A 9,836-nucleotide genomic window follows, 5' to 3' on the forward strand; every position below is an offset into this window, starting at 1 on the left:
TACGTCACTAGACTCCCACGTAGGTGACCGTGGTTCTTTTTTTCTTATTTTTTTTTTTTAAGAGATCTGAAGTGATTTTACTTTTATTTCCTTCACTTTAAGCCAATCATGAAATGTCACAGTGATTTCTGGGGTGGTGGGTGGAAGGACATTGTGTGGAGAACCATGGGTGCTGTGGCCCAGCAGCCGGGCGGGTGGCCTTACTGGGGCAGCTGGAGGAGCACCGACTGCCCCCACCCCCACCCCTGGCCGGTAGGTGATGTTCCGAGAGCACGGGAGCTGGTCCGCAATGTCCTCCGCCGCCTCCAGCTTGCGCAGCTCGATGAGACCGTCGCCTGCTGTGGCCAGCGAGTTGGCGATGAGCTCGGCTGCCCTGGAGTCACCCTCGGCAGAGATGATGGCGGCCTTCTTCTGTCAGCCTTTTCCACTGCGAATCTGGCCCTCTGCACTTCCCGCTGAGCCACCTGTTTGGTTTCCACTGCTTCTGTGAACTCCTTCCCGAAGGTCAAATGCGTCAAGGACGCGTCATCCAGGATGAGTCCAAAGGTTGCTGCTCGTTCCCTAAGGTTATCGTTCACCTGTCTGGAGACCAGCTCCCTCTGGGAGATTAGCTCTCCAGCCTTGAAGCCAGCCACCACAGACTTGAGGATCTCGGTAGTGATGGACGGCAGCTCATGCTCATCATAGTCCTCGCCAATGCTGGTGAAGATGTGAGGAAGCTGGCTGGCCACGGCCGGCAAAGGATGCGCAGCCTGATGTTGACATTCTGTAAATCTTTGCTGCCAGTGATGAGCGGCACGTTAGGCAGCCGAGAGCGGCAGTCTAAGATAATTGACTTCTGTACCCAGGGGATGAGAGAGTCCCTTTCCCGACCACAATGTCCTGTACTCCGCGGAATGGGTCGAAGATGAGGGCTCTGTGCCCAGCATCCACATTATATAAGGCGGAGTTCACCACGCCCCTGCAACAGCTAAGGCCAGGCCGAACTTGCCCATGGACTCAACACTCTGGCAGTCATACTTCCTTCTGTTGGACCCACTCGCACCTGCTTCCACTCTCGGTGACCGTGGTTCTAGTACCAGACCGGCAGCTTGAAAGTCACGCGGGGCTTGTGCGCACCCAAGATCCAGAGAGGAGAATGGAGAAGCGATTACTGTGTGGCCATCCCCCTGAGGGGTGATTTCTCGCTTTCTGTCTCTGTCACTGACTCTCCGGCAAGTGCACACACACTATGGCAAAAATCTCTCTTAAAAGAAAATAAAGAAATACTGTTCATGGGCCAGCAGGTAGTGTGGAGGTTAAGGCACCTAGATCCCTCATAGCAGACTATACCTGGACCTGGCAGTTTGAAACTCCCGCTGGGCGCGTGCCTGCATGCCCAAAATCCCTAGAGAGGAATAGAGAACGGATTGCAGCATGCCTTACCCCCTAGGAGGTGATTTCTCATTTTCCCTCTCTCTGTCTCTCTCTGGCAAGTGTTCACACCCTATGGTTAAAACCTTAAAAGAAAAATTCTGCTGTGTGTTCATGCATGCCTAAAATCCTAAAAGGAGAGTGGTAGAAAAGGAATTCCCTTTCACCCTCTCCCACCACCAGCACACATGTCCTATAGAAAGAAAAAAAATTCAGTCCATGCGTCCATTTCTCTTTTTGACTAGAGGACACATGTGCTTGCCTGAGAGAGACGGGGAGAAAACACCCCTTATGGGGTGTGGGCACACCGAAATCCCTTCTCCCCCATTTCAACAGCCTGTCTGGATTTGGGGCATGCATGGACATGTGCCCGGTGGCTGGGATTCAAACCCAGTCAGCCACGTGGGATCCAAGTCCCTTCAACCACGAGGCTGGCTTCACACACATCTTATACACACGCATTATACCCAGAAAAAGCAGTTCATTTTACTGAAAAAAAACTGGAAAGGCAATCATGAGACAACCACTTCTGAGATACTCTCAGAAATAAATGTAAGATTTTAATGGAAGAAGGGGACTTTTAGCAAGAGCCAAGTCCAGGGGTCAAACACAAGGGCCCTCCACCAGTGTGAGAAAGTGCTAAGGAGGGCCAGGTGGGCATCAGAGGGTAGAAGATGAGGTGTCTGGGAATGTTTGGGCAAATCGTGGCAGGCTTGGGAGGCCAGCTGTGCCATTTTGCAGGCACCGGGCGCCTCTTAGGCCTTCAGAACCCAGAGGTGATGTGTCTGTCTCGTGTCCGAGGAAGGCCCCTCTGGCTGCCCTGCAGAGACCGCTTGGCGTGGGAATGAGCAGGAAGCCCAGCGAGGAAGACGGCGATGGTCTTGAGTCGGAGCTAATCTGAAGAGTTCAAAGGAGAGTAGGTTGGAGAGACACAGTGGAGGTGGCTTCAACAGGTGACTGGTGGCGGCAGAGGAAGAGAGAGGAGAGGTGGCTGTGTTAGTCCGGGTCCTCTGCCTCCTGTCCGCCATGACAGCAAGCTCACATGGCACTTCAGCCAGCGGCCTGCACCTAGGAAGAGTGGGGCTAGGGCTGGGGGGCTGCAGCTGAGGGTCCTCAACTTCTAGTGCCTTCACACTGTGAGCATAGCAATGTGCAGATGTTACCAGCCTAAGGGGGCCCCGAAACAGCTCAAATAATGTTTGCAGAAGAGTTCGTTGTGGAAAAAATATTTGTATTTGCCACCAAAATTCACTGGGGTCCCAGAGCTGGCAGGGGTAGCTGGAAAGGATCCCCGCTCTGTCCTGCAGGCCTCCTGCTGTGTCCGGGCCATCAGCGAGTCTGGAGTGGCTGGAGGGGCAGGTGGTCTTCCTCCGTGGCCCTGTCCTCCCCAGGTTGGGAGGCCAGGGTGGGGTTCTTTGTCTTCTTCATCGTGCCTGTAAACAGGGTGGAGAACACTGTGGCTTGGCCCCAGGGGCAGGTGCCAGGGACATGGGAGGGGGCCACAGCCCCCGCAGGAAAGTACATCATGCCCTGTGGATGGCAGTTGACCCTAGGGCCCGCAGTCCCTCTCCCTGCCTCCTTCCAAGAGCATCTTCTGAAGCCTTGCCATGTGCAATCAGGACACCTCCCAGCACGAGCTCTCAGGCCCCCGAGGTGACAGGCGAGGGTGTCAGAGCTCAGAACAACTGACACACTGACACACGCTGAAGAGCTGGCAGAGGTGGTGGGTGGGGAGACAGCTAGGAGCTCAGGGAGGGAGGAGGCCCCTCTCCTAGAAGTGTCAGATCTGGCCACCCAGGGGGGAGGGAGGGCTCTTCTGACAGACAAATGCCAAAAGGAGCAAAGGACGAGAGCATTGCGGGGCCCAGGTGGCGGCCCAGGGGTAGCACAGCTGGGCCCATATGGGCAAGGTCACCCGGGGTCACACTGCCCTGAGCAGGTGTGGTGCACGTGATGCAAGCTCTGGGCCCGGCTGAGGCTGGGGCTGGATCATAGTGTGAAGACCTATTGGGAGCCTGTCTCTTTCTATAAATAAATAAATAGGGACCAGCAGTTAACGTAATGGCTATGTCGCCAGACTCCCACGTAATCAACCGCAGTTCGCGTCCTGGACCCGGTGGCTTAAAACTCACGCCGGGCGCGTGTGCGTGTGTGCCCAAGATCCCGAGAGGAGACTGGAGGAGAAGGGATTGCGGCGTGACCACCCCCCCTGGGGGGTGATTTCTCGCTTTCTGTCTCTCTGTCTCTCTCTGGCTGGCTGGCGAGCGCACGCGCCCTATAGCAAAAACCTCTCCAAAAAAAAAGAAAAAAAAAAGGACATGGCGCACTGCAGACCGACTGTTGTGCAGGGAGGTTGGGGGTTGGGCTGGACATGGCGGGCCTTGCCCACCATGCTGAGGGGTGTGGCCCTGCAGGAACGGGAGGCACCAGGCAGTGCCTTGTCCTTGCAGACAGTAGCCACTGGTGGGATCGGAGAGGGAAAGCCTGGAGCACAGAGGCTTGTGAGGTTCCAGGTACAGGCTGGCCCACCCTTTAACAAAACTCATTCATTCTCCACTAGGAGACAGAGAGAGATAGGGGAGGACACAGGAGAAATGGGGGCAGGGGTAGAGGGGTGGGTGCCCCATAGGTCAAGGACACTTGGCACCGGGTGGCAGAGCTGGTGAGGGTGGGCAGAGAGCCTCGAGCCTCCCACCTGGGTGGAGGGGGTGTGGGTGCACGCACGTGACCTGGCAAAGCAGCCCCAAGGCCGTTCCCACTGGGGACTTGGAGACAACAGCCCCAGCAGCCTTAGGTTGTGGGCCTGAGGTGTGGAGTCTGGCCCGATGTACAGGATGGGAGACGCCATGAAAAGGCAGGGAGGAGAGCTACGGAATGTGAGGTCAAGGTCAGGGACATGAGCTGGGAACCCAACAGGCTGTGGAGTAGCAGTGGCCAGAGAGCCACCCTACAGCAAGGCCATGGGTAACTAGGCCGTCTGGGGAAGGGGCATGAGGGCCACAGACACAAACAAGGAACATGGGTTAGAAAAGAAAGGAGAGAGGACCAGCAGGTGGTGTGGTGGTTAAAGACACTCCCACATGGCCAACCATGGTTGGAGTCCCAGACCTGGTGGCTTGTTTTCTCACTTTCCTCTCTCTCTCTGTGTGTGTCTGTATGTCTGTGTGTGTGTGTGTGTGTGTGTGTGTCTCTGGTCAAATTAAAATGAATTAATGAATGAATAAATGAAATTAAATAAAATAATTTTAAAAACAAAGAAAAGAAAGGAGAAAAGAAAGGGGAAACCTAAGAGGCAGGAGGTGGGAGCTACTGAAGGTTCCAGAAAGAGAGGGGATGCTGTGTAGAGAGCTAATGCTCAAAAAAGCCTGATGGGGGCAGGGGGAGTTGGTCTTAGTGGAGGTGGCAGAGTGGGGACACAGGACTGTCACTGCACTAGAATGGAAAGGACAGGGTGGGAGAGCAGGAGAGGCCAAGGCAGTCCTTCTCCGCAGGGGGCGGGGCCTGGATGTGAAGGGGCGGGGCTTGTATAGTAATAGAAAGCCCCGGGTCAGCAAAGCTGGCCATGAGGGCCCCAAGAGTTGGGCCAGCAGGAGGTGTGGTGGTTAAAGGCGCTGGAGGGAACAGCAGGTAGCGGAAAGGCCATGTCACCAGACCCCCACGTGGTCGACCGCGGTTCGCGTCCCGGACCCAGTGGCTTAAAACTCACGCCAGGCGCGTGTGTGTGCATGCCCAAGATCCGGAGAGGAGAATGGAGGAGAAGGGATTGCGGCGTGACCATCCCCCCTGGGGGGTGATTTCTCCCTTTCTGTCTCTCTGTCTCTCTCTGTCTGTCTGGTGAGTGCACGCACCCTATGGCAAAAAGCTCTCAAAAAAAAAAAAAAAGAAAAGAAAAGGAAAAATAAAAAAGGTGCTGGAGTCCCACATGGCCAACCACAGTTCAAGCCCCAAACCTAGCAGCTTGCTTTCTCACTTTTTCTCCCTCCCCCAGGTCAAATTTAAATAAATACAATAAATACAGTTAAATAAAATAATTCTTTAAAAAAAAAAAGTCATCACCCATGCTGTAGACTGGGCTGGGGGTCTTTCCTAACTGTCCGCTGCTGGGTCCCCTGGCTCAGCCTAGTCCCGACTGGGGATAGGCCCTCCACAACCAATCAAATGAACAGAGCACGACTGACTAGAGCCCAGGTGGGGAGTGAGGAGGTGTGATGGCTGGAGGGGGCACTCCCAGCCTCTGAGTTTCCCAGCGCCCAGCCTGGAAATAAGCCAGCGAAGGGAGGGGATGGAGAGGGAAAGGGGGGCACCATGGTAGGGGCAGTCCCTATAATAGGGGCTGGCACGGGGAGCTGGCTCAGTGCCCAACAGTGACAGCTACTTGAGGGAAGCCGGAGCCATTTGGAAGACTGTGGTTTGTTCCCGGTCGGCCTGCACACACTGGGTGTGCGCGCCGTCATCCTAGCTGGCTGGAGAGGCTGGCAGGGGCATTGCTACCTGAGACCCTACTGAGGGTCTCTCTCTCTCACGCAAGAAAGAAACTTCAGGGGCCAACTGGTGGTTAAGGTGCTGGACTCCTATATGGCTGACTGTGGTTCGAGTCCTAGACCTGGTGGCTTGCTTTCTCACTCCCCCCCCCCCCCATCGTATCTCTCTGCATCTCTCTGGTCAAATTGAAAAGTGATAATAATAAATAAAATTAAATAAATTTTTAAAAAAGCAAAACTTCAAAATAAAATAAAGAGGAGCTGGCATAGAACGGGTCTCTCTCTCACACACACATGCAAGCACGCTCCGCGGCCACTCACCAGGAACGCCTGCCCGCGAGGGCTCCTCACACACAGTAGGCAGCGTCTGCTCCCAGGCAGCCCAGTTCACTTCCTCCACCCTGAGGGCGACAGAGAAGCTCTGAGACCCTGGAAGGCCAGTGGTCCAGCCTGCCCAGTGGGGAGGGTGCCAATGCTCTCATGGACACCAGGAGGACATCACCCCTCTGCCCTTCTCTGCAGGGGCCCAGAAAGAAAGGGGACGATGTTCAGAGAGCAAGCCCTCAGAACAGCCTCTGAGAGGGGGAGGGAGGAGCTGGTCTTGATGAAGGCGGCAGAGTGGGGACAGCAGGAGCTGTGGGGAGGCCTCTCACCATCCCTCCCGGAGCCGCTGGGCCAGATGCTCTCAGGGAGGGACAGAGGCCCATTGCCCAGAGCAGCCAGAGGGGAGGAATTCAGACACCCAAGCCCTCCCCCTCTCCCTGCTCAGGCTCCCTCACAAACACGCAGCACCCCATCTACCCTGGGCAGGAAGGGGTTACAGCCCTGAGAGCAGGCAGGAGAATGGGGGGCTGGCACTAGGGCTGACCAGTTAGGGCAAGGCTAGTGAGCTGGCAGCCAGGCCTCTGGCTTCGGGGCCTCCCACTGTACCAGTCAGGTCAGGAGGGACCAGGGACCACCAGGGAAGGGCCTTCGGTTTAAGCCACAGAGACAGAGCCACAGGCAAAGGGCAGCCTTTCTGAACTCATTTCTCACCCCAGCCTTTCCCACAGCCCTGCTCCTGGCAGCTGTGTCCCGGCGTTCAGAAGGCTGTCCTTACTGCCGTGGTCCCACGCCGCCCTCCCCTGCCCACCTCACCTGAAGCACCAGCGCTTATCAGGGGTCCCATCCGGCCTGGTGCCGACTGTCAGCATCACCCCCGCACGCTGCTTTTTCCTTCTGCACCACCAATAGCCGTTCTCCATCTCCAGGACAGAGATGGCTTTCTGGGGACAAAGGATGCATCAGAGAGAGCTGCCTGGAGGAAGAGGCACACAGGGCCAAGGGAGCAGGAAGATGTGTCTCAGCACTTTGCAGCATAACCCAGAGTTCCCTAAGCACCCAGGTGGGAGTCTGGCGCCAACATTTGGTTACCTGTGTGGTCTGAGGCCCCCAAGCTCCCTGAGTCTCATTCTCCCCATTTGCGGACTGAAAATAATGGCCTCAGACGTTGAGAAGTCCGTCCTTAACAAGGGCTCCGTAATTACTGGCTCTCACATGGTTACTGGCTCCAGAATTCCACACCACCAGGTACAGAGCGCCATCTGCCCCATCCCACACCGGCTGCCCGCTCGCACGCCAGAGAGGTGGGTGGGCGTGGAGGTTGCAGACAAGGGCACCGAGGCTCAGAGAAGAGTCTCGACGTTGGCTTACCCGGTGGCTCAGCAGTGACATGGCAGTAGAGTCCAGCGTCCCGGGCAAGGGTCTCCCTGCACCGACTGCCCAAGACCACCCCGACCCTTCTCTGAAGAAGCAGCTCTGGCTTCCACTGCAGCCTTCTGCAGGGATTCTGCCCCAAAGACTACCCTCCCATGCCAGCCAGGCCGGCCAGGATACCACATCCTGCCTCCCCCACCAAACTGGTCCCATGTTACATTCCGCCAACGCAAAGTGGGAGCTCCGTGAGGGCAGGGACCTGTCTTGTCCTCTGCTGGGTACACAGCACCTGAACTGTGCCAGCCCTACCGATCGCAGATCCTCGAGGAACACTCGGTAATTACAGTGAGGACGCGGGCTGAGTATCCCTTACCCAAAATGCTTGGGACTTCAGATTTTACACTATGTGCAGGTTCAAAATAAGATATCTTGGGATGAGACCCAAGTCTAAACAGGAAAACTATGTATATGTCACATATGCCTTACACACGTAGCCTGAAGGCCAGATTTTACGCTATTTCTATATTGCAGCGTTTTCAGCATAAACCATCAGGTGAGGTCAGGCGTGGAATGTTCCACCTGTGGCACTCAGAAAGTTTTGGATTTTGGAGCATTTGGGATTTTTCCAAAGGCTTGATAAACATGTCAGGCATGTGTGCATGGATGCTCCAAATCCTAACAAGATTGAGAAAAATGAAAGAAAAAGAGATTGTAGTGTGACCATTCCCCATTGAAGATCCCCTGTCTCTCTCTTTCATCTCTCTTTCTCTGGCAAGCACGTGCACCCTCTGGAAATAGTTTTTTTTAAATAGTAAAATTATTTTAAAAAGAGAATTGATTACGTAACATACACATTAAGAGGTGGATCAAAAATAAATAAGTAAGTAAGTCTCTCCAGAAGAGAATGACCAGCTATGGCGATTATCACTAGGTGATTTTAGCAGCTAGCAACTGCTAGAACTACAGTGTAGGAGGAAGACCATTATGCTGAGAAGATGCCTCTTGATAAAGTCATATCCAAAGTTCAAGCGGGAGAAAGACGCTGTGCCGCTGAGTGAGAGACAGAGTGCGACGTGAGGTGGTGGGGTGAAGGTGGAGTGGTGGGGTGGATCTGGGAGCTCCTACATGTGGAATTTTCGAGTGCAGTTAAGTCCCCCATCTAGAAGTCATGGGCTGACTTGATTTTTCAAGTTTGTGAAGGGCTAAACTTTGTAAATGATTGCAAATAGAGTTGCAGTGGAGTTAGACTATGAGGCCGTGGGGAACCCCGAGCAGCTGCTTGTGTTGAGAGAATGCCTAGAACTTCGCAGGCTCCCGCAAGCACTAGGTGTTCGATTTTTCCATCCCTGTACCTTGCTTACTGTGTCCCACCCACCAGCAGCAGGCTAGGCCCTGCGTGAAGAGGACGACTAACAGTGTAGGCTCTGGAATCACACCTCCAGGGTCACATCCCAGATTTACTTAATTTACAACCGTGGGCAAGTTATCTAACAGTAACAAGCCTCAGTTTCTTTATCTGTATGATGGAAATAATGATAGTAGTACCTATTTCATACATTTTGTTTAGAGAGATTTTCGCTATAGGGTACGTGTGCTCGCCAGACAGACAGAGACATAAAGACAGAAAGCGAGAAATCACCCCCAGGGGGGATGGCCACGCCACAATCCCTTCTCCTCCATTCTCCTCTCGGGATCTTGGGCACGCACGCACACGCACCCAGCGTGAGTTTTAAGCCACTGGGTCCGGGACGCGAACCACATTCGACTACATGGGAGTCCAGCGACATGGCCATTACACTAACTGCTGGTTCCCGGGATTTTTGGTTTTCACGTTAGGGACGCTCAACCTGAAGTAGTGACTGACACGTCTGCACACCTACTGTGTGCTGGGCACACTCTGTGCACCTCACATTTCTGGCTTATCCCATCCTTAGGTGACCCTCCAAAGGACAGAGTGGAAGAGGGAGAAGCTGACAGGGCAGGGCTGCCGGGCCAGCAGCCCAGAACCCACCTGCAGCATCCAGATGCTCCAGCTGTCGGTGGCCACGCTGTTGACGGTCTCGCTCATGAGGGCGATGAGCATGTTGAGCAGCAGCACGTAGGTGAGCAGCACGTAGGCGAGCAGCAGCAGCAGCACCACCCCGCGGAAGCGCAGCTGCTCCTGGAAGGCCAGCTCGCCCATGCCGATGGTGAACTTGAACAGCTCCAGGGAGGCAGCGCACGTGTGGGATGCGGTGAGGAGTGGGC

General features: G+C 54.8%; 1 protein-coding gene and 1 pseudogene across 1 annotated transcript in view; both read right to left on the reverse strand.

The window, feature by feature from the left end:
- Window positions 1-135: 135 nt before the first annotated feature.
- Window positions 136-1,115, reverse strand: LOC102501135 (prohibitin pseudogene; annotated as a pseudogene).
- Window positions 1,116-1,948: 833 nt separating this feature from the next.
- TRPV2 (transient receptor potential cation channel subfamily V member 2) overlaps window positions 1,949-9,836 on the reverse strand; it is a 30,889-nt gene continuing 23,001 nt past the window's right edge. The window contains exons 12-15 of the mRNA XM_027773708.1: window positions 9,601-9,806; window positions 7,032-7,159; window positions 6,216-6,295; window positions 1,949-2,846 (exon numbers count right to left, since the gene is read on the reverse strand). Coding sequence (XP_027629509.1) covers window positions 2,743-2,846; window positions 6,216-6,295; window positions 7,032-7,159; window positions 9,601-9,806 — 518 coding nt within the window. The 3' untranslated portion in view covers window positions 1,949-2,742. The remainder of the gene's footprint in view (window positions 2,847-6,215; window positions 6,296-7,031; window positions 7,160-9,600; window positions 9,807-9,836) is intronic.

This window comes from Tupaia chinensis, unplaced genomic scaffold (assembly GCF_000334495.1).
Source record: "Tupaia chinensis unplaced genomic scaffold, TupChi_1.0 Scaffold000365_1, whole genome shotgun sequence".
NCBI lineage: Eukaryota > Metazoa > Chordata > Mammalia > Scandentia > Tupaiidae > Tupaia > Tupaia belangeri.